At 35.2% G+C, this 25,842-nt stretch overlaps 1 protein-coding gene across 4 annotated transcripts in view; it reads left to right on the top strand.

Annotated features, from left to right (window-relative positions):
- TNKS (tankyrase) overlaps positions 1-25,842 on the top strand; it is a 221,247-nt gene that overhangs the window by 102,420 nt on the left and 92,985 nt on the right. For all 4 annotated transcript variants that reach the window (XM_030812401.1, XM_030812400.1, XM_030812399.1 and 1 more), the window contains exons 4-5: positions 16,526-16,562; positions 17,294-17,369. In XM_030812401.1, coding sequence (XP_030668261.1) covers positions 16,526-16,562; positions 17,294-17,369 — 113 coding nt within the window. The remainder of the gene's footprint in view (positions 1-16,525; positions 16,563-17,293; positions 17,370-25,842) is intronic.

Here is a 25,842-nt window from a genome sequence, read left to right as displayed (position 1 = left end):
AAGTCATAGTGATGCATGGCCACAAGCCAAGGAATGTGAGCAGGCTTTGGAAGCTGAAAAAGACACGGAAATGTGTTTTCCCCTAGTGCCTCCAAAGGAACACAACCCTGCTCATCCATTTTAGACTTATGACCTCCAGAACTGTGTGGGAATAAATGTGTGTTTTAATTCACTTAGTTTCTGGTATTGTGTTACAATAACAATAGGAAACTAATACATGAAGTGTGTGACCTTTTGTTCCCCAGTTACCTCAGAGCATTATTTGAGGATTAAGTGAGTTTATTCAAGGAAAGTGCCTGTTGAATACAAAGACGTTTGTGTATATGTATGTGTAAAGGAAAAGAAACCTGTTTTTTCTTTTACTGCTTATTTCATTTCTGGTCACCAGAATTTGCAAGTTTTTCCTACCATGAGCACTCCTCCAACACCAGTTAGGTGTCCTATAATTCGATTCAGTTCTAACACTGTCTGCTTGGAATTAAAGTCAGATCCAGATAGTTAAAGGCTCAGTCCCAGAAGACTGCACCCCACTTTAGAGGCCACTCGCTAGTATTAGGTTGTCATCTATACTTCTTATCTGCTGGCTGTCAACTGGGGGTTCCCATGACCTGTTCATCAAGTTTAGTTATTTGCTAGTGGTGCCCACAAAACTCAGGAAAATATGTTTACCAGTTTATTATAAAGGAATTACAAAGGCTGCAGATGAATGGCCGGATGAAGAGGTACATAGGGCAAGGTCAGTGGGCAGGGGCAAGGAGCTTCCATACTCTCTCCCAGTGCTCCACCTTCCTAGCACCTCCACACGTTCAGTAACCCAGAAACAGTTTCAAGCCTGTCCCTTGGGGTTTTTCTGGAGGCTTCATTGTGGCCAATTGATTAAATCATTCCCTCCGTGGAGGTCAGGGATGGGGCTGAAAGTTCCACCCATCCAGTCACATGATTGTTTCCTCTGGTACCAGCCTCTATCTGGAGACTATCCAGGAGCCCCCAGCCATCAGTCATCTCATTATATCTTAGTCCATTTAATGTGTTGCTGTAAGGAATACCTTGAGGCTGGGTAATTTATAAAGAAAAGAGGCTTATTTGGCTCACAGTTTTGCAGGCTGTACAAGAAGCATGGTGCCAGCATCTATGTCTGGTGAGGGCTTCACATTGCTTCCACTGCTGGCAGAAGGTGAGGGGGAGTCAGCATGTGCAAAGACCACATGGCAAGAGAGGAAGCAAAGTGATGGAGAGGGAGGTGCCAGGCTCTTTTTCACAACCAACTATTGAAGGAACTAATAGAGTGAGAACTCACTCACACTTTTCCTCCCCGTGCACCTTCCAACCCAAATTAAATTATTCATGAGGGATCCACCTCCATGACTCAGACACCTCTTATTAGGTCCCACCTCCAACTTGGGCATCAAATTTCAACATACGTTTGGAGAGCACAAACATTCAAACTGTGGCGCATTAACATATAAAAATGTACTTATCACTTATCTGAGACACTCATCTGAAATTCCAAGAGATTTAGGGGCCATGTGCCAGGAAAGGAAGACCAAATACATATTTCTTACCATAAATCACTCACAGTACATATACATGTAATGTACATAAAATTATAAACTGCATTTAGAGAACTGAAGATGGTTCTAATGAAGATCAGACAATAAAAAATGCATGCATGTGTAATTTAAGTTCAATTTTATATAATTAACAAGTACACAACTGTTAATAAAAGTCACACATAATTCATGACTCTAGAAGAGACCTTAAATTTAGAGGTTAGCTAATCTAACCTTTTACCCCATAAGGATTCCATACTATATTCCTACATGGCATTTCTATACCATATCCCTGTGTGCTCTCTGCCATTAGTCCATTGTTGGGTAACTTAAATGGTTAGAAATACTTTTATGTATTAAGCCAAATATAGTAACTTCTTTTTGGAACTACATTGTATAAGGCTGTTTTTCCTTTTGAGAGCCCTCTCTGAAATACTGACAATACTAATCAAGACCTTTCCTATAATCACCACCTACTATCACCTCAACCTTTTGTACTCTAGACTAAGTTATCCTCCCCTCCTTTTTAAAATTCTGTTGACGTGTTTCCATTTGCTGTTTTGAAATTTGTCACATTGGTTTCCTTGAGCTTCCTGTCAAACTAGCTTCAAAATATTTTTATTGGGGCTAGTCTAAAGTCAGTTTTTAGTCTTTCTTCACTTACATATTTGAACAGTTGACTGTTTTTGAGGGGAGAAGGGCTCTAATAGCAGGACATTGCCTTTATCCTGATTAAATGTTCTTGTCAATCATGTGATGCTCTTCAGCAGTTGCCAGGGAGTCATCATCATTCTGAAAACCAGATTTACTTTTTCTGTTTTTTGTTCGTGTTTTCATTTCTTTTAAGTTAGCAGGAAGAAATGCTGAATTCACCAATGCCTTTAGTCCCTTGTCCAGGACTTCAGAGTCACTAGAAATGGTCTATATTTCTTATGGTAAATTTGTGCATCTCTACAAGATTCCATAAAAGTGATTAGTAGTGTGTTTGACCTGTTGTCTTAAGCATACTCTCAGTCATCTCTTGGCATATACATTTGAATGAGGTAGCTTCATAATAAGCTTGTGCTGCCTTTTGAGGAGTCACTATTAACCACTACTGGTCTCTTTCTCTGGAGACTGAAGCATGGTGCAAGGATTCTTCAACTCTCAATACCCATGAATTCCCTTTATTACTGCATGCGCCTTTACAAGCCCTAGAGTAACTACTAAGAAAGGCCTCACGTTTGCCTTATGAGTCTCTAAGCCCCCACAGAGTCTATCCACCTCAAGAATATTTTTATTGGATCCTTTTCCTCTACCTAATGTCATTCCTACCTCTCTTTTTACTACTCTTCTCTCTTCTTCCGCCCCTTCTGTTTTTTGCTCTCTGTCCTCCAAATAAATGTGCAAAGTCATGCTCTGAAACTGAAGTTCCTTGTACCTAGGAGAGTCCTCATGTTACTCAGTGCAAATTTGTTCCTACTTTAGTAACAGCTTTTGCTGCTGACTGATTACAACCGTTTTGCTTTTGTAAGCTTCCAGCTTATGATGGTTGTAGGTGTGCACTGTCCAGCACAAAGCCACTCGTCACAGCTGGCTGCTGAACACATTGCCACACACTGAAATGGTAATATTGTGGATATAGTAGGGTAAATAAAATGTACTATTAAAACTCATGTCTTTTTTAAACATTGCTACTAGAAGTTTAAAATTACATATGAAGCCTTTATTTCTACTGGATAGCACTTTTCAAACATTGTAAACTAAAAGGAAATATATAAAGAGATTAATTTATGCAAAGGAAAAGAGACAGATTATGTATTAAAAAGTAAAATATGGCTGGGTGTGGTACCTCACGCCTGTAATCCCAGCACTTTGGGAGGCCAAGGCTGGCAGATCACTTGAGGCCAGGGGTTCGAGACCAACCTGGCCAACATGGTGAAACCCCGTCTGTACTGAAAATACAAAAATTAGCCGGCTGTGGTGGCTCACGCCTGTAGTCCCAGCTACTCGAGATGATGAGGCACAAGAATTGCTTGAAACCCAGGAGGCAGAGTTTGCAGTGAGCCAAGATGGTGGCACTGTGCTCCAGCCTGGGCGACAGAGTGAGACTCTATCTAAAAAAAAAATAAATAAATACATAGCAATCTTGAACCGTTTTGAGTAAGTACAAATGTCCCTGCATGTCTCAGTAATCCTGAGAGCATTGCTATAGTATTCCGAAGTCTGGTGGAGGTTCATAATAATTGGCCCTGAATTGTCAAGAAGAGTTAAATTATGTTTGGAATGATCTATTTTTCAGTGTATAGAGGTATGTAATATATTTCATAAAGAAATTCTATCAAGAAAAGAGAAATTAAAATGCTAAATTAGCAGTTATGTTGAAAACTTGGCTATCTGGAATGATTTAGTTCTTGAGTGTTCTAATTTTTATGGTAGCAGTATTCTAGTAAGGCAAAGTGATAACTTTTATATGAGGGTAGTTGATAAATTTATGGGAGGAACATAGGTCATTCAACAGATAGAAATGCCAAAATACTCAAAAACACTTTTTCTTCAGAGATTCTTCTTAATGTTTGTATTATTTTTATGTGAAGTATTTATATTGAAATAATTATTTCAAAAAGAACTCTTTTTTGTTTAAACCAGTATACGAATATGATCTCTTCATTTAAGAAACTGTTGTATATGTAGTAGCTGCAATCTCAGTACTCTCAGGATATATGAACAAAGTGTATTGTGATTTATAGGAACCAGGCCATTGTCTGTGAAAAGAAAATTACTTTCCCACAGCCCTTCCTCTTACCGGGGTGCTTGTCCCCTGGATGTGTAAGCCTACTGAGGGCTGAAGTTTTGGGAGTCGCCTATTCAGGGATTGCCTGACCTCTGCATCTTATAGCCATATCATCCTGAGGAACTGCAGGCTGATGTGGAGGCATGTGACTGCTTTTTGAATGATGTCAGAACTGTCTTGTCTTTGTTGTGATTATTGTGTATGATTGCATTTTATTCTTCATAGTCTGTCATTGATTTACAAAACGTCTCAGAAAGATCTAGTGAGTGCAATTATGTTTTCCTCAAGAAGCACCAATTGTGATTTACTTCTTCAGCAGCACACACCTCAGTTATTTTTTTCTTATATTTTCCCAAAAGCATCACTAAGTCTCTTATTAGGTTAGATTTCGTTGACTTTAGTGAAGTCTGATTAATATTCTTTCTCATTTAAGCCCTTCTGGGTTTTTTTTTTAAGTCTCATTCATTTACTAGTTCTCTTTGAATTACATCATTTATTTTTTCATTTAACAAATATACAGGCACTGTTTACAATATGCCAAGCAGAATACAGCATTGATACAGATACCATAAATCCTGAATTGTAGGAGAAAGTGATGGAATTTAGAGCTAGCATGCTAGCAGTGGCACCAAGCCCACAAGCATCTTGTTCATTTAGTAGACTGCAGTGCCCAGCTGTTGCTGATGAAAGTATATCACCCATGTGAACATTATCTGTCAGGTGTGTTGAGGAAAAATCATTCAGAATCATTTTTAAGAAATAACAGTGCTAAGCAGTATATTCTTAAAGCTTTCGGAGATTTACCATTGGTATGTAAGGGCTGTTTGTATCAGTTTGTGTCTGTGTAAATAAAAGATTTAGATCAGAGAAATGATGGTTCCTAACCTTTTTTGGGTCATGGACCACTTTAAGGAGCTAATAAAAGCACCTTTAGATCCACTCCTTAGGGAGAAAATACATTGCACATTTGAACATACACTCAAGTTTTGCCTATAGTTGTCAAGTATTTACAGAATTTTTGAATTCCATGAAATTACCAGAGGTTAAGAACTTCTGACATACACATAATGGTTATAAATATAATCTTAGAACAGGCTTGACAGGATAAACTATTTTGATATCCTTAGGATTAAGACTCAGAATAAGCAAATAACTTGCCTAAAATTTGAAAACTGTAGTGTCAAAGCTAGGACTGGAATCTGTGCCCTTTGACAGTGTTTTTAACTGAAACTGGTGTGGAGTGATTTCATGAAGGAAGTTATATGTAACTTTGGCCATATGTTTTTGGCAATATTTTAACAAGTGCAGATGATTGGAGCTTAGATCATTGTCAACATGAGTAAAGACTTTCAGGAAAATGCAAGGTGTATTCGGGTAAAAGTGAGTGATGGAGTGTTGACAGTGTGTGTTGAGAAGGTGAGGTGCAATTGGGAACATTGAATAATAAATTTAATAAATTTAGTCTATGTTTTTAAAGGATTTTGAATATTCAACTGTAGGCTTGAACACCATTTTGTAAGACAGGTATGGGGACTCATACATTTATACTATTTTGATTATTATTATTATTATTGAATAGGAGAATAAACTAAAGCAGGAATTAATGTAACTGAATTAAGGGCTAGAGACTAGAGATTAAGGACTAATTTAGGGATTAGCAACGGGACTGTTATAGGAGGTGGGTGAAAGAAAAAGTACATAAATAAAGTGTAGCAATAAGAATGGAAAAAAGAAAGTAGGGACAAGGCATTATATGGATTATGATGTAGCAGAATCTGTAATTTAATGTTTTAGATTAATGTGTAACTAGGGATATTATGTTACATATCTGTAAATGATAAAATATTTTTATATTTTAAAAGGTATAAAATATTTACATTTATATCTAGATTAATACTTTGTCCAGTAATTTTTCTGAACATAGTTATAGCAGAAGTCACAATTGATTCAGCCTGCACTTAATGGATGTATTACCATGGATTCAGACTTCACATATAGAGAAATGCTCATTAATTTGGAATAACATTATTAAATAATATAGTTCATTTAGTAATCTAGTGGCTGAAATTTAACAGTCTTTACTTCTTATATAGCCAGTTTCAAGACAGACATTGAGGGTTCGCAGTTTGGTCAGGAAGAGTTTCAGACATTTTAAAGAAAATATTCTCCAAGGAAAGCAATTTTGCTAAATATTATATCTAAAAGACTATGAAAAGTGTTATTGAGATATAATGTCTAGAAAACCAGTGTGCTTTTCTGCTGCGCGTAATATTAGCTTCAAAAAAAGAGACTCAGTGTAGTTGAACATTCACTTACTAAATATAATTAACCGTCTCTTATTATAAAGTTAATACTATGGGCTATTGTGATATCATGATTGCTTCTGGTTTTAACTTGCTTCATTTTACCTTGATCTCCTTTCCACATTTTGCTCAGTTGAAAAGGAGATGTATGAAAATGTTTATTATGATTTCAGAAAAATGTGGAGGACACTTTATAAGTTGAGGAAATGAAGAAGCCATGTTAGTGGTTTTTTCAAAAGTTAGTTTGTGGTATTTTGCATTAGAAAGTTGTTTCAAGTCTGTCTAAATATAAGTCAGGAGAACATTTTTATTCGAAGTAGCAGGAGAAATGGAAGGTGGAGATGTTCAATTTTAGATCATCTTAAAATTATCTTATTAGGAAACATTTGCATGTATATAGAGGGCACTAAGCCACATATCAGCTGTTTATATTAATTTTCTCATCTGAATATATTTAATCCCATCCCTAATGTCAGCTTTATTTTGTAGTTCCTTCTTATTTTAAATACCTATTAAAATAGAGTGTCAACATTTCTACCTAAAACAATGTTATATTAATGAAATTTGAGTCATTCCTCCTCTTTTGGGTGTGCTGGTATAAACTTGTCTGCCTAGTTACCACTTCTTAGAGGGTAGATTTTAGATATATATAATTTTCAGCTGGTGGTGTTAGTTTTGGTGGATGAGAACTCAGAACTAACTTGTTCCTCTTACTTTTTAGAAAGCTGCTTAGATTAACTTGTGATAAACATCAGACTTCATGCACACGTAGCCTTGCTATGATGTAAGACACTGATGGTAATAATTTTTCCAGGGTTAGGTTTTAGTTTATGTGTTATCCAGAATTTTATTGTAGAATTTGTCCATAATAAATGTTTACCATCATTTCTAAATATATATGGAATGCCTATTACCCTGAACCTAAGATGGAAAATACTGTTTTTTTGTTTTGTTTTTAATACAGATAACAAGTGAGAAGCAAAGAATTAAAAGATGTGCAAATTAGTTCAGGCCAGATGAATTGCCCCTATATGATGCAAGGTTGGTATCTGCAGTGGTAAAATTGTGGCAGTGCCGTCATAGTTCTCAGTAGTTAACTTTTTCTCTTTTTTTCTTATTCTTTTCTGTAGGTGACATGAGAATTTTTCAGATTTTTTTGCAAAAAAGACATGGTTTGGCTATTTCTTAACAAAGTTAAACAGATGCTTATGATATAACCCAGCAACCCCACTGCTAGATATTTACCCAAGAAAAATGAAGTTATTTGTCCATACAAAAATGCTCTCTGTAAATGTTTCCAGTAGCTTTATTCATAATCACCCAAAGACATTTGGAAACAACCCACATGTCTGGCAGCTGGTGATTGGATAAACAAATAGGATACATCCATATAATGGAACATAAGTTAGCAATAAGAAGGATTAAAGTACTGATATGTCCAACAACATGGACGAACCTTAAAAGCATTTATACTAAGTAAAATATGCCAGAATCAAAAGTTTATATATTCTCTGATTCCATTTAATGACATTCTGTAAAATAAAACTATAGGGACAGAAATCATATCCATGGTTACCATGGAGGGGGATTGGAATAGGCAATTGATTTCAGAGGGGCCTGACTTTTTGGTGTGATAGAAATGTTTCCTGTCTTGAAGTGTAGTGGTCATACAGCTGTATAAGTTTTTCAAAACGCACAGAACCGTCTGAAAAGGTGAATTTAACTATATGTACATTATACTTTAAAAAATGAATAAGAAAAGAAACAGTTTAATAGTAGTCACCTCTTATCCGCAGTTTCACTTTTCAAGGTTTCAGTGACCTGTGGTCAACTGCCCCTCAAAATATTAAGTGGAAAATTCCTGAAATAAACAATTTATAAGTTTTAAATGGCGTGCTCCTCTGACTATGGTGATGAAATCTCACACAGACCTGCTCTATTCTGCCAAGGGCATGAACCCTCCCTTTGCCCATGGATCCATGCTGTCTACCCTCTCTGCCTGTTAGGCGCTTAGTAGCCATCTCAGTGATCAGATCAGCATCCTGCTATTGCAGTGCTTTTATGCAAGTAATCCTTATTTTACCTCATAGTGACCCAGAAGCACAAGAGTAGTGATATTTGCATATTCCAATTGTTTTGTTTTATTAGAGATTATTCTTAATCTCTTACTGTGCATAGTTTATAAATTAAACTTTATAATGCGTATGTATTATTGGAAAAAACATATATAGGGTAGGTACTGTCCGCAGTTTTAGGCATTCGCTTACATAACGGGGGACCTTGGAATGTATCCCCTGTGAATAATGGGGGCTACTGTACATCTACCATATATTACAAAACACCCCCCGTGGAGACTGGGGCTGTACTCTGTAACAGTGATATTTTTGTAATGAAATGTATGACAGCTGTACTGTGTAGCTGTGTACACTAAATGGGTCAAGTTTTGCTGCCATCTGAGTTTTTAGAGCTTTTTGGGTTTCAGATTTGCAAACAAGGGAGTGTGAATTGATGGCTATAGAAAAAGGACTACTGATACAGAACAAAATGTAAAAACCATTGCCAAGTTGTTTTGGATCAAATAGGGAATTTACTTTTCCTGATTTAAATCACTTTTTATGCAGCAGACACTGTGATGGTAAAAAAAAAAAACCACATGCACACACACACACATACGACAAACAAACTAATATCCCACTTCCCCCAGCCCCTAGCTGCCACTAACACAGAAAGTTGATGGCTTTAAGTAATAGTGGTTGTCCTGAGCTCCCAGACTGAACACATAGCATCATAACCTGCCATGCTTAGAGAGTTCCCTCTCTCCTTCCATCTTCCTTTCCTCCTTTTTTGTTTTATTTTTAATATATCAAAAAGTTCTTTCATGTGTATTGTGGTCACAAAGGTTGTTTTCTTTTAAAGTACCGGCACACTTTGCAGAAAGTCTCACTGGTTAACAGCTTCTAGAGGAACACCTCTTTTGCCTTTTAATATCCAATTTAAAGAATGTATGTATTTGATAATACCATCTTTTTTTTGGCCGGTGTGTATTTATAGACACACATATTGATGGCTACAATTGATACCACATCAGAAACAAGTACAAATGATTGGAAACCCTGCTAAGTGTCAGGAAATGGGATGTGCATCTTAGATGTTACTCGGACTAAGAGAGGTCATATTACTGCCTCCCGCGTAAAGCTTTTACAAAGCTTTTATTATATGAGTGTTATATTGTGTTTTTGAAATGTTTTAGGACATTGGTTGAGGTTTTTGTGTTGACATTTAATATATTACAATTTTTAAGACGTGAAAATAATATATAAATTTTATGACATAAAATTATGACATAAAAATTTTAATATAGGATAATAGAGTTGTATTTGGGGCCTTTTACCTTTTGGATTTTTTTTTTTTTTTTTTTTTTGAGCAGGAGTCTTGCTCTGTTGCCCAGGCTGGAGTGCAGTGGTGCGATCTTAACTCACGGCAACCTCTGCCTCCCAGGTTTAAGAAATTCTCTGTCTCAGCTTCCCGAATAGACGGGATTACAGGCGCGTGCCACCACCACCACCACGCCCAGCTAATTTTGTTGTTATTTTTAGTAGAGGCGAGGTTTCACCATCTTGGCCAGGCTGGTATTGAACTCCTGACCTCGTGATCCACCCTTCTCGGCCTCCAAAGTGCTGGGATTACAGGTGTGAACCACCGCACCCGGCCTGGAATTTTTTTTCACAGTTGCTATGCAGGGGTCGGGGGGTTCATTTCCATTTTCCTAAAGAATTGGAAAGCTTCTCAGATAATAACTTCTTAGTTCATCTCTAGTTCCATACTTTGGTGAGCTTTTTTTCTTTTAAAAAAATGTTGTAACAAGTCTATAAAGATTAGAATTATTGAAAAAGTAACTTTTTTTTGAAAGAGCTGGTTTCTATTTACCTTCTAGTTAAAACATTACCAAAAGTTTAGAATTGTTAACCAAGTAGATAGTACAGGTTGGGTAAAATTGTTTAACTGCTTACTCTACAATTTTCGGGTACTACTTTTTGTAACAATTTAGTAGAGTGTTTTTTCTCAAATAACTTTGTTTTGTTTTAAGTCTGTTTAAAGCAACATTAAAACCGTCTTAGAAAAACTTCTTACCAATACTAAGAATCAAATACAGGATGGAAGTTTAAGAATTGAAACTTTAGAAATCGTTTAACCTGTTCATTTTCCAGATGACAATAAAATGAAGGCTCTCTGAAGCATGAAGTGGTTTACCCAGGGTCACACAAGTAAACCAGTGGCAGAGCTAGAACTCATTCTAGATCTGTTATTCAGTCCAGCATTTTTTTTTTCACGTTTCATGGTAATGAAGTAGTTGTTTGGTGTTCAGTAAGAAAAAAAAAGCTTATGTTTTGGTAGTGATAATTTTAAGAGTAAAGAATATGGAAAATGGTTTTTAGGGTAAAAGGTAACTTCTTATATTCTCATTAAAAACACTGCAAAGTTTCGTGGTCCAATAAAAGTTTCAGCTCTCTGGCGAATGTTCAGTATAGAGGTACTAGCTAGTTACCTGTGCCTACCGAATACCTGAAATATGGCTGGTGTGACTGATGAACAGAATTTTTATTTTTATATAATTTAAATGTAAGTGATGAGGGGAGTGGCTAAAATATTGGACAATGTAGAGATTATGTTGGTACTAAGCAGAGTTGATGTTAGCTAGTTTAAAAGGTCAAGGTTCCAGGAGACAAGGAAAGGATCTCTACCAGGAAAATACTCTGTTCAAACTTAGAATTTAAGGACGACAAACAACTGTGTTTAGAATGGATGTTCAGTGTTTAGATTGGCCGTGATTCTAGACTTAATTGGTGGTATGGACTTTGAAGCCAGTATCATAATGAGCAGAAACATTTGATAGGATTAAAAAGTACGAAGAAGGCATTGAGAGCTGTGATAACTTTGTAATTTACCCCCAGTTGTTCTGAATATATTTTTGAAAGATCCTGGAGCAAAATAATACAGGTGTGTCTGGGGCCCATGTTTAAATATACCAGAATATCAGTCTGTCTGAATATTGCTTTTAGAGGAAGACCTAACTCTAATTCTTGAGATTAGATTACTTCCTGGTGCTTTAGCTCAATTCCTTCTACAGCCACATAGCTGGTTTTTAATTTTCAAATCTACTAGTGAAAACATGATGGAATATATCACCTAAATTAATATTTTATTCTTCATATAGGTTGTCAGTTTAGCTACAAGAATCAATTCATCTCTTAATTTGCTGGTACCTTGATGAGAAAACATCTATATCAGTGTTATCAATTCATGGTACTACTTAGCACTGTGGAATGTAAGAGTCCCCACATTAACCTGATAATTGAGATTCTTGATTGAAGTCTTTACATACTTCTTCCCTTGAGATGCCTGATAAGTTCAGAAATTAAGATATGCTATGGGAAATGCAAAATGGATTGATCATTGGAATAGACCTCAGTGGATTTTCTTTATTCCTGAAATTCCCTTGTCCCAGTAGCCTTTGCTTGCAAGCTCATCTGTAAATTTAAATGCTTTAAAGTAGTTTTGATGGAAATTTTTGGCTTGTTATATTGATGTGATTAACCTATTTAAAGCTAATAATTGTCATTGTTTTTTAAGTTGTTTGATTGTTATTACTATTTGTTACTCTCTCCTTTTGCTTACATGGCTTTTTCCAGAGCTCAGATTTGTTAGTTTGTGCTCACATTTTATAGCCTAGTGCAGGGCCTGACAGATAATGGATAATACTTAGTGAAACCTAAGACAATCTGTTTAACTGCCTTCACACCAGTTTCAGATGATCCCTTAGGAGAGTGCTTCTGAAATTGGGGGTGAGGTGACACGGAGAAAGGGTGACTTTCAAATGACATTCCTCTGCTTTTATGTAATGCAAAGTTTTACTGATAGGTTTGGATACCATGCATAATGGTTGAAAGAGAAAAGTCAGAATTTTTTTTTTTTTTGAGATAAAGTTTCTCTCTTGTTGCCCAGGCTGGTACGATCTCAGCTCACTGCATCCTCTGCCTCCCGGGTTCAAGAGATTCTCCTGCCTCAGCCTCCTGAGTAGCTGGAATTATAGCGTTCACCACCATGACCGGCTAATTTTTTGTATTTTTGTAGAGATGGAGTTTCACCATGTTGGCCAGGCTGGTCTTGAACTCCTGACCTCAGGTGATCCACCCTCCTTGGCCTCCCAGTGTGTTGGGATTACAGGTGTGAGCCACCGTGCCTGGCCCAGAATTCTTTTTTAGCCTCTCATTGCTTTAAGAATTTGTGGTTCCATGTTCATAGTCTTTCCATGCTATTCCATCTCAACAAAACCAAATGACTTATTTTTACAAAACGAAGTCTACCTTCATCCTGTCAGTTTCTGAAGGGGCAAAAGCACTTAAAATGTTAAAATTGAGATAAGTCAGTAATCATGACTTCTCCTTATTGATTTAAGTTTTCTTCATTTTTACTCAGAAAGTAATTTTGCCTTTACACTAAGTGAAAGAGAAGCTATTTCTGACTACTGCAGAGAAATAAAAAGAGTTTTATTTTTCAGCTTCGTTTTAATAACATAGCTCTTTAACACATAAGCCTCATATTTCTCTCTGTCTCTGTGTGTGTGTATGTGTATGTCTGTGTGTATCTGTGTGTGTGTATCTTTGCTTCTTTCATATCATTACTATTTTACCAGTAAAAACAATTTAGACTTTGGAAAGTAAACTTTTTGGCTTACTTTTAAAAATTCCATTTACTTTTATTCTAATAGAAAATGTTTTAAGCCATCTATTTTCTTCTTTCCTGGCTGCTATTATCTTGACTATAATTGCCTAGTTTCCTTTCTGGCTGATCTATTACTAGTCTTTATCTGGATGTTATTAAAGAATATAAATGCTCCATAGAGCACCGTAGTCTCAGTCAGAATATTTTCAGATTCTCAGCTAAGATGAAACAGAACTGGTGCTTCGGCTGTCAAGTAAGTAGCTCAGATTTGTTATCAGAGTGTGAGGGCCTCTAAATTCATTATGTTAGCTGTTCCTTCGAGCTAGCATTTGAAAAATCGTTTCAGTTGTTTATGGATTGTGGTCCTTGGGCACCAGATAGTGGATGCTAGAATGTATTGCAGAAAAGCTGATTAAAGTACTAGGATCTCTAGCAGGAAGAGTAGAAAGTCATTTGTAATACCTCTGTCTGACTCTGTTGGATGCAGTTACATATTTCCTTTTGAAAGCTTTGGTTTATTATCAGCTTATCCGGGAAGGAATAACATTTTTGCAAAAATGTGCCTTTTGGTGAAAACTTCAATAAACTGTGCTTGATGAGAAGTTCATGTAGGGAGAGACTGATTTGAACTTTGAGGTTCCCAAATACTTTGCAGTTTTATTACCACTATTATTGGAGTCATGTTTCGCTATGACTTAAATTTCAGTAGTAGCTACTTTTAAGTTCACAGTTTTAATGTGTTTTTACTGTCTGTCAGGGAATTTATACTTTAAAATGTAGACTGTCAGATTTTACTTTTTTTTCTTTTTCTTTTTTTTTTTTTTGCCCACCTTGCTCTCCAACAAAAGTTTACTGAAGTACAGTATGGAAGTATTTTATGTAATACAAAACTTGCAGCTTTTTAAGTATAGTTTGCACTCCCCTTGTTAAAATATTGCAGTATTTTCTCATTACTTTTCAAAGTAAAGTTCAAACTTCTTAGCTTAGAGAGACATTCATGATGTTTCCATTTCTTCTCTGTCTTGTCCATACCCATTCCCCTGTGAGTGTCCTTTGCTTCAGATACACAGAGCTACTTACAACCATTCCCCTTCTCCTTTCTTTCACTGTGGTAGCTTCCTTCTTCCTGACCCTGCTTCACCGGAGGATTACTTGTCCTTCCTTCAAAACTGCTCAAGTTTCCCCTCTTCCAGGAAGGCTTCCTTGACCGCCAACTACCCTTCCAGTCATTAATCCTATTTAGACTGGCTGGTTAGCTCTCTAGCATTTCATACGATTTCTTTATACTCTACTGTAATCATTTATTTATTTGTCTGTCTCCTTTAATAGAATAATATTCCTTGAGGTCAGAGGTGATAGTGTCTTTCGCTTTAAAATCTGGCATACAGGCCTATTGAACAAATGTGACTTGATGAAATAAATAAATTTTATAGATACATTGCGTAATTTGATATACTTTGATCCTGGTTCTGTAGACATTTGGGGGCATGGGTTATGCCATTTTCCTCACAAGGAGCTTTTAAAGTTGACTCTCTAACTTCCATATTGCTACCTAAAACGTTGAACAAAGGTAGGTCTTGGGCTTTGGGAAGGCAGGAACTTAAACAGATGGAGGATATAATGAAATGACCTTTAGTCTGTCAGTTGGCTAAAAACTCTGAAATATAATTTATGGGAAATTAGAAAGACCAACTCTATGACCATGAAATCATATATTCTAGCTTATATTCTTAAACTTATAACTTTATTGGTATACAGAGTTCTTTTAAGAGAAAATAGGTATTTAACAACTTTTTACTTTGGAAATACCTGGTTATGGTTTTCAGATTTTAACCTAATCTTAATCCAGGAGGCAAGACAAAATTAAAGCTAAAGAATATTTGCTAATAATGAGTTGTAGCATTTAAGTATGTATTTGGTAGCCTTGAGGTGTCTTTGTAATATTTGCATCAATATTCTGCATTCTTTAGCAAAACAAAATGCGAAGTCCATATTTACACATAAGATTTTTTAAAAGTTACTTAATATTATTTCATAATAGAATAACATTTTCATTTAGTCTAACGTTTTATTATATGAGCACTTAGTATTTGTTTTCATATAACTATTTGCTAAGATGCTTTGTATAATTATTTCTTCAGTGATGTAGCAAACTAAGTCAGTGTATTATAGCTGAATCATAGTCCTGGCTGTTCTTTTTATTTACTGAAGGAACAAACACTGTATTATTAACATTCCTTGTCCTTCAATTGAGCTTGCAAAAGAAATTTGTTTGTTAGATCTTGAATACCCTAAGAAATTTATTATGGATGGTTTTTAATTTCTGTTTTCATCATTTGATATATTTTAAAAATCCATTGTGATAAAATAGAGTGGGGAAAAATTACCCATGTGGCAGTAGTTACATATCCGCTCATTCTCAAAGAGCCCAACCTCCTTTTAAAAAAATTTTTAAGATTTATTATATGTTAAAATTGGTATTAAATTTATATGAAGTATTAAGATTACAGCATGTTAGAATATTATTGCCATTTAAGAGTGTATTCACTGTTTTGGTTTTGGAGCGCTGCCTCCAAGAGGTTCATGGCATTTGGTACGTAGTTCACGTATTTCTAGTCTACAGACCTTCCCTATCGAGTCAAAGCCTTTGCGGTTCTGATATTTGCATTTTCTACTGCTATAAAGCTCAACAATAGTAATTAATGTTTTTTTTAACTTTCCATGTCATTACCAGTAAAACTTCAGTTTTTTAGAAGACTAGTAATCTGTACCTTTAAAGAGCCACATTATTTTGCTTTTGTCTCAGAATGTATTATGCTTCACAAGTATACTGTGACAGCCTGAATAGAAAAGGGGGGAGGGGACATTGTCTTCAGCTGGCATGCTGTTATCAGAGGGAATGTGTTTCTGGACACGAGATTTAGCATTCATTGGTTGTCTGAAGAAAGCTATTTCATCTGAGGATTGGACAAGAAGCTGCGTCAATTTGCTGCCCGTCTCCAAGGCACTGGTGATGCTGCCTTCACAAGCTGGCTAACGTCACGGCTCCATCACCCAGCGGGGTGTGGACTCTCTTTTTCTGTTCTTCTCTATTTAATTCTCTATTTGCTGCCTACTGCATTTCTTAATCTGTCTTCTGCCAAATGCTAACAGCATGATATTTTGCAATCATCTAGGTGAATACAAGAAAGACGAACTCCTAGAAGCTGCTAGGTAAGTGATTCCATTCATTTTAAGTGTGTATAATGCATTGAGGAAGAGAAGGAGGAGGGCAGGTGGAGGACTATAAAAAATATAACGTTATTGTCATGCTTGGATTTTATGCAATTATGCAGATACTAAATCTTTATATACTTTATATCATTATTGTATGTAATAAAATCTTTTCATATGGTGATGATTATAAGGTTAATTTTATTTGGAACATTTCTTAAGGTACCTGCAAACCCTAGTTGCCCAGCTTTTCCAATGATATTCTTGGAGTATTTAAATACCTATATCTTCATTTTCTTCTGAAGATTTTTCTAGGAAAGCTTGAATGAAGAGCAAAAGTAAATGTTAAAATCCTCATCTATTTTTTTTTTTGTTCTTGGTCATTTATAATTTAATTGATTAGCTCTTTACAGCATTTTGTATGTATTTTTTAACTCCAACGTTTTAGTCCATTTATCAGAATAAAGTTTGTTTGTAATTAAGAAGATGACTTTATGTAGATAAATAAAACAAAAATGTAGAAAGCTACATTATTTAAGATACCACTATAGGGTAATTAACAGGAATTAATTAGAAATATATTAATTGAATATTGCAAAAGAGATTTATTGTGATCCATGTAAAAGAAATCAAAGGAAACCCATAGTTTACTCTCGTGTGAAAAAATTGTGCATAAATATTCATAAGAAGCTTTGTAATTTTAGAGGAATTGACTTAGTACCTTTTTATAGGAGTGGTAATGAAGAAAAACTAATGGCTTTACTGACTCCTCTAAATGTGAATTGCCATGCAAGTGATGGGCGAAAGGTAAGTTATTTTAAATACAATCCTCTTTAATTGTAGTGCTTCAAAATTTTGTGAATGTGGCATATATATATATATAAGCACGTATACCTACATGGGTTTATTTTAACTGGCATCTTTTCACTGTAAATGAAATGCTGCTATATCTGTTATTGGCAGTTGTGACACATTCACAGAACTGGTGAAGCATGGATCTTAAGTAAGCCTTTTCTCTTAAATGTCAGACACTGCAAGTTATTTGTTACATGAAACTGCAGTTTTGTCGGTGATTAGAATTACAGCAAATGCTCTTTTCTGGGTATGATAATGGAAATTGGAAATATGTGTGTCCTATTTACCCATCTTTGTTAAGACATTTGTGTTTTTGATTTCTTATTTGGCAGAAGAAGATTTGTTTGCTACATACCAACACTTTTTCCATTAAAGCTGAGAAATTGCTGTTAATGATTTTTTTACATCTATGTAACAGCTCTGCTCTTTTATTATTATTTGTACTGGCTAAGTTTTAGTTGTGGAATATTGAAAGAACATAGATTAAAACAGAGAGGAATATTTTATATTAATATGCAGTTGCCATAAATGTAAGGTAATATATAAAATACACAGCTGGCAGCTTCATTATCTACTTTGTATTCTTGCTGAAGATAGATTGAAATGTAATCCTTTATGGCCTTTGGTAATTGCAAAGTTTTGTAGTGATTTACCTAATAGACATTGAAAACCAACGCAGTCTATACCATAAAGTTGGTTTTTTTTAAATGAGAGTTAATTTTTTAATGTTAACTAAAAACCTAAAACATTTTTAAAGACACATTACAAAAATTGAGGAAAATTGTGTGTCTAATATTTAAAGAATGAATTCTTTTGAAATTATTTACAGTGAAAATGTTATGGCAATACCAGGATGGATGGTGCTCCTCAGAAATAATAAACTATTTTGCTTTTAAAAAATTACTTTTCTGTGAGTGATAATTTTGCAGATCAGATTTTTGCAAGCTTCCCTACTTTTTCTCTATTTTAATGAAATCCAAAAACAGTGGCAAGGAATTGAGTCCCTCAGAATATAATTTACGTTCATTTGTTTTTGTAGATAGCTCATATATCGTTACATGGCCCAGTGAGTATTTTGTTTCTCTGGGTAATTTGGGGAGAGGCTTCTACTTTCATAGAAGGTTAAATTACCCATATCAAGCTATAAGCTAGTAAGGATTTACTCAGCACCATTACTTACTCTTGGGAAGTGTTTTTAAATGGTAACTGTTCATTTTTCCTTCAGTTTTGAAGTTGCTTTGGGGAATTTAACACTCTTGTGTGCACTTTAAACTCCAGATTTTATTTGGATCCTCCAAGTAGATAAAGTGATTTGTATCACTGTGTAGAAAAGGGCCTTCTTATCTGTGGTTAAATGGCAGCTATTTTTTAGACAGAGCTTGTTTCACCCGGCCTACATCAGTTTTCTATAACCGTTTTAATACTACAGAAGTTATGTGAGATTACTACAGCAGGAGTCGATTTCTGTCATGGCCTCGTTCTCCCTTCCTTACCCTTCTACTTTGACAGCCACATTCCTAGTGCAATAAATCATAATAATTAAGGAACATGATCCTTGATATTTAACAAATTATTTCTTCTCCCTGCTTTATCTCCTACACAAATGTACAGAACTCATGTATTTTTCTTTTTCCTTAAAGGAGATATACTTCCTTTAACTAGAACCAATGTATTCCTCACCCAAATTCTTTTGGCTCCTTTTCTATATTACTCTGTGGCATTTAGAGTTCCTTAAAGTTCATACATATCTTTTTCTTTTACTCCTCTATTAGCTCTCCTTGTATTTTGCACCACGACCAAGGCTGGCACTTTGCATATAGCAGAAGCTAAGAATACAACTCTGTTGTTCCTTGATAAACATAATTTTATCCTCTGAGTGAGAAAAACATCTACCCTTTGCCATTTAGAAAATTAAATCAGAAGTATGTGAATGCAATATTTTATGTTTTTTGTTATTATTACTAATATTATTCTCTTTATTTATTTGGGGTACTGTTAACATGAGGGAGAACTGTATATTTTATAATGTTTAGAACATTTTTAAGAACATACCTCAAGCATTATTATTCTACCAAAAGATTCCTAAAATATAAGTAATGCAATAATGTTCCAAAATGTACTCATACTTTTTTAGATTATCAGGTTTTTTTCAAATTAAATTAGATAGAAAAAGAAAATTAAACTTAAGCATTTATTAGGTTTTAGTGCTATGCATATAAGAAATAATTAACAATTGCTCATCTGTGTGGTTTGAATTGAATAATTCCTATTTAGATATTATTTACGGCACAGAGTAATTCTTGTTAAATGTACCAGTTGCAATAAAGCCACAAGGTGTTAAATGTTCTGGGTGCTAATGGAGATTGGGACAAGATCCCTTAGTTATGCCAGTTTGTTTTATTTTCTTCCTGTTGTTATCAAGAAAACAGGTAGGCAAATCTAGCTGCTAAAATTACAAGTATCTGTCTTAGTAGATATGTAGTCCTTTTTTAGAACATTTGCATGTGTTTATTTAGAATTAGAAAGTCAGGTTGTGTATTAATGAGAGGATAAAGGTACTTTTTCATATATAGTAAGTCAGGCATATAAAGTTTATTTCCTGAATTTCATTTTGGAACACAGCGTAGAACCAAATCCTTTTTTGGAAGTTTCCTAAATTACTGTATTATTGCTTAACTGAGCCCTTTTCTTAGTTTTTACTACAGTTCCTGGTTTGTAAATTTAAAAAGCCCATGAAAATGTTAATTTTGAAATGTTTTTGGAAAAGAAATGTCTCTTCTACAGTGGTTAGTAGGTGGGGAATTTGCCTAGAGATATGTGGGGGTTTGAGACTTTAGGGTTTTTTTTAACGTAATATGTGGGATTATACAATGAGAGTATAAATTTTAAGTACTCTTAATTTTGTACTGTGACTTGATGATTATCTAATTAGGTAATATGTGAGAAGTTAATATTTTATTTCCTAAAGACAATTGTTTTCCTGACCTTTAGAATTCTGAAAATTATAAAACATCAATAAGGTTTTATACAGTTTATATTGTTACTATGCTTTTATTTTACACATAAATCAAAATTGGCTCTTGGCTACACTAGAAATTTTATTGGCTTTTTTTTCCCTAAAAAAAGGCAGAATTTTTTTTTGTTCTAAAATGCTACCTTTTGTTTTGCTCTAAAATGATACTTTTATACAATTATATACGTGTTATAATGATGACCACTTTTAGAAACATAGGAACATAGATACTATTTAGTCCTCTTCTGCCTTCTGCCCAGTATGATTAGTCATAACAGTCCACAATTCATTATTGCCAATAGGTGAACCAGAACCTTAAAATACATTGTTCCCTTTCTAGAATTCCTTATTCCTATATTTTCAAACTTGGATTTTTTGACCTTTAATCTCCCTTTACAGTGTTTTATATCAGTATCAGATGTTTTATTAGCTATTATCCACATGTTCTGGCCTTGTTTGATGTCTAAATTTAAGGTGGTAATATTCTCTTGTTTTCCAGTGTTAGTTTTCGTAAGGATACCTTTTATAATAAATGAAAATAAATATTTGAATAAAATTAGTCTAACAGCCAACTCTTTTGAGAGTTCTTTGTTGTTCCTCTCTGTGTTATTCTCCTTTTCTAACTGTCTTTATCCCCTTACAAAATAAGTGTCCTAAATTTACCCATTCCTTATCTTAACAGGCAATAGGTAGGGGTTAGGGACTATTGCACATATTCCCAAATAGAAATAATATGTATCTTTGAATATATCTACTCTGTCTACTATTGCTATTATTATATGTCACCAAATAATTGAAAGTAACTAATATTTGATAGGTGCTTTTAAAATTACATCTCCAATGTAATTTTGAGTATTTCAGGTTTCCCTCTGCTCCTTTTATTCATTCATTCCACCAACACTTAATACCTACCATGTGTAGGTCACTGTGCTTAGTGTCATGGGAGATAACCATATGGTGGATGGTACTGGTTAACAAGGAGCTCAGACATTGGTAGAATGATTAAGATATTATGGAAGACATTGAAGCTAATGCATTAAAATGATACAATATTCCTTTTGCTGTGATACAGTTAAAAGTGCTGATTTAAGGTGAGAATGTTTTTTCCTGGCCCTTTTATTTTTAAGGCTTTAGTATTTAGTACACCCTTGTGTAAGAAACCACAAATTTAGATGAACAGGTAATTGGAGGAACATGATTTTAATTCAAAAACCTTAAAGAGTTCTTTAAATGTCAACTTTCTGTAAATATTTGCTTCCAAATAGTTAATAATGAAGATGACTGGAAACAGAGAAAAGTAAAGTGTTTGAAAACTACTTTCAAAAGGGAATCAATCAGAAATAAAGTAGAATTTAGTGAATTTAGTGCTGTACCTTGAAGACACCTAGAAAAACTGTGATACGGCAAATAGACTGTAAGGTCAGAGGGATTGGGTTCTATTCTGCTTTCCAAGTGTGTGTCTACGGCTCTAGAGTTTTTAGTTTACTCACTCTCAAATGGAAATAACCATACCCATTCCACGAGGCATTTGAGAGGATTAAGTGAAATAATATGGTCAGTGTACCTAGTACAGTTTGTAGCACACAGTAACCTTTAGAAAATTAGATTCCTACTCTTTTGATAATTTTTTTTGAAACTTTCAAATGTATCTAGAATGGACACTTACATACTTTTAAGTACTCCAACATTCCCTTTCTCTCCCCTTAAATGTCCTTATTATCCAAGCTCTGTCCCAGCTGGCTTTGGATAAAATAACCTATAGGTTGCCTGGTAATCTATGAAGCATATAATTGAATTAATTCATTTGGAGCTTGACCTTCCTCTCTCTTCACCCAGTGTCACATTTAATAGATTTGTTTAAATTAGCAGCTTATAAATTCAGAAATACATTTTTGTGATATATGCCCATTTTTAAACACATGTTGATTAAAAATTAATATCTGGCTGAAAATAATGCCATATATGGAATTCCATAAACCCCATCCAGTGAAGAACAAGAAAGATGTAGGATGAGTGTAATTCTTTGTATCTACATTTAAATTTTAGGGTTGTAGAGTTTCTCATTATTTTTGCTCATTACCCCCATCTCTCAGTATAACTTTTTTCCAAATACTGTATTTGGCCAGGATTTTAACAATCTTTATGTGGTAGGTTGTTATTTGGAGATGCCTCAGTAAACCATCCCTTTTGTTGTTCATGCCCTTGTCTAGCCCCCTGCCACATTGACTCTGGGCTTAGCCTGGGACTTCTTTGAATAAAATAAGGCACAAGTGATCCTCTGTCCTTTTCAGGACAAGCCCCTGAGTTGGCCTGGCAGCTGCTAGTTTCTTTTTTTGTAATTCTTCTTCTTGGAACCCAGCTGCCATGTCATGAGGCAGCCCAAGCAGCCATGTGACGAGGTCCACATGAAGAACTGAGGCCCCTAGCCAACAGACCCACCTGAGTTCTTATGGAAGTTTCCTAATGATTCTAACTATCCACACGTCCCAGACAGTTTAACCCCATCTGAGTTCCCGATCCATCCTTAGGGTGACATCAGCCATCCTAGCACCGTAGCTCATACCACATAGAGCTGAACACCTACCCAGGTAATTTACCGCTGTTGGGGTGGTTTGTTACGTAGTAATAGATAACTGAAGTACCTGACTACAAGAAAATATAACTCAATGCTTATTATCTATTGGGCAAGAAAGATTCCATCTTTTTTTCAGCTTTATTACTGAAAATGATTCTTTCATAGTTACTTGGAAGAATAAGTGAGGATTTTAAAATATCTTTCCAAATATATTTACGTCTTTAGATATGTTCAGTTCTTTTGAATTTATATCTTACAATTTAAGTATTTTCCGCCTCGGAATGCAAAAACATCATTTTATGTGCATCTTCTGGGGTCATGGTATTGTGGGAAAAAGCAGGAACTTGAAGCTAGAACACCAGATTTTAAGTTTCAGCTGTTATTAGCCATGTGTTCATGGCAAGTTTTATCATATCTCTGAGTTCTCAATTTTTTTAGCCTAAAAAAATGAAGAATTTGGGCCATGTGAGCTCTGAAGTACCTTTCGACTCTAACATTTCAAGATTATAATATATTTTGTTACTTATTTTTCAGCAGAGTTAGTAGCAATTACCCGTAATGCAGAATTGAATTTCATAAGAGATGGTATCCTCACACTGGATAGAACACTCATGGTATCTGCAATAAAGTTTCTGTAGAGCCCCTTTCCCCTTTAAGAAAGAGAGTGTTAGCATTACCTGGGGGTACATATCTAGCTCTCTATGACTATATGAGACTATATGGCCTATAGTGACCTTTATCATCCTCCATTCTTGCCAAATCATGGTAGATAAAAGGTCATACCAGTTTTAAATTTCCAACTTTTATGGATCCTAGTTCAGATGCTACTTGGGATTACAAGAAGGTCAAAATGCAGTAAGTCTGCATTGGGGAACTCTTCAAATACTTTAGGTTTAATTATATAGCTAATCAAATCACTTCTTCGGAGTACGTCTTGCTGAGCAATGCATACCTTACTGTAGTGCCGAAATCCCTTAGAGCAAGCTTTCTTGCCTACTTATGTTGGGATATATTGTATAAAATCTTTATGCTTATGTATATTCATTTTGTACCAATAAGGACTTGAAAATGTCTTTTTTATTTTTCATTAGGGAGTTACTTCTACTAAAACAATCTCTATTTTGTCAAGCATGACATTTCTACTGGTAAGCGTAATTAGTACCAGTGCCACTGCGCTGTTTTCTCTGTTGGAGAAATGAATTTTTAGTAGAAGGGGACCGACCACAGTGCTAAAAAGCAGCAAAATGATAAAACTTAGTTGTCCATTTACCTCTATTTAGCCACTCTCCTAGCTTTGAATTGTTCTGCCTTCATATCCAGAAGCGCAAGTTTCCTGCTGTTTTCCACTTTAGACTGCTCAAGGTACCGGAAGGGAGTTGGTACTAAATCCTTTGGCCGTGAGTGTGAGTCATTATTAAAAATTTAGAAGCCAAATTACAAATATGACACTTTAGCATCTGTTTTTACAATTGTTAGAATCGAAGTTTAAAGTGTTCTTTCTGCCTTTACAAGTAAATTGAACTTTACGTTAGTAGAGTGGATTACAACTACAGCAGTAGCTGGAGAAAAACCCATGTCACAGAGTGGCAAAGGAAAAAGAGCAGGAAGAAACACACAAGATAGCTTCTGTGGTATTGCTGATGTCCCAGTTCTCCAATTGAATGGGTGCTGGATTAAATATTACATGATAAAGATATTTTAAAATATCTCTGTAATGATTATGATTTGAGTACCCTTTGGATTGAACAGACTGTTCAGTTAATATCATTTGACAGTAGAGTATTCTACAAAAAGTTATTTAAGTAAAAGACTATATTGTATAAAAAAAGGCTTGTTTAGGTGCAAACAGAAGTCTGATTTCAGGAAATTCTTCCAGCCTGATGAGAAACGACAAAAAGAAAGTGATGAGTTAATTATGGATTTAAGAATTCTGAAATTATCTGTAACTTTGAATTGGCATTATTAAAACAATTGTTTGGCCACAATATAAAACCAATGTAAACTATGTCTTAATTCATTGTATACCATTTCTAGTGTCTTAGTCAGCTAGGATTGCCATACCATTGACAGGGTAGCTTAAACAACAGGAATTTATTTCTCACAGTTCTAGAGGCTGGGAAGTCCAAGGTTTAGGTTCCAGCATGGTCAGATGGTCAGTTTCTGGTGAGCAAGTTTTTTTTCTTTTCTTTCCTTTTTTCTTTTGAGACAGAGTCTTGCACCGTCGCCCAGGTTTGGAGTGCAGTGATGGAATCTCGGCTCACTGCAAGCTCCGCCTCCCGGGTTCAAGCAATTCTCCTGCCTCAGCCTCACGAGTAGCTGAGATTACAGGTGCCCGCCACCACACCCGGCTAATTTTTTGTATTTTTAATAGAGATGGGGTTTCACTATGTTGGTCAAGCTGGTCTGGAAGTCCTGACCTCAGGTGATCCACCCATCTCGACCTCCCAAATTACTGGGATTACAGGCGTGAGCCACTGCTCCCTGCCCAGCAAGTTTTTTCATGTCTCTATTTAGAAGGGCACTAATCTCATCATGAAGTTCCTACCCTTATGACCTCATCCAAACCATATTACCTCACAAAGACCCCGTCTCCAAATGCTATCATATTGGGGTTTGGGGCTTCAACATAAATTTTAGGGGAATACTAAGCATTCAGTCAATAAACCTGGTTATTTTTTCTTTATCACTGCCTTTTTTCCTTTTATTAAAGAGATTATCACTCAAGTTTGCTTCTCTGTCTCACACATATGCATATTAATCCATTCGCTCATCTCATTCAGTTAAATTAGGATTGTATTATGAAAACAAATTTCTAGAAGTATCAAAAATCTTCATAT

This window comes from Nomascus leucogenys, chromosome 4 (genome assembly GCF_006542625.1).
Source record: "Nomascus leucogenys isolate Asia chromosome 4, Asia_NLE_v1, whole genome shotgun sequence".
Taxonomy (NCBI): domain Eukaryota; kingdom Metazoa; phylum Chordata; class Mammalia; order Primates; family Hylobatidae; genus Nomascus; species Nomascus leucogenys.
The sequence above is the reverse complement of the archived record's forward strand: the minus strand, read 5'-3'. Positions and strand labels throughout refer to the sequence as shown.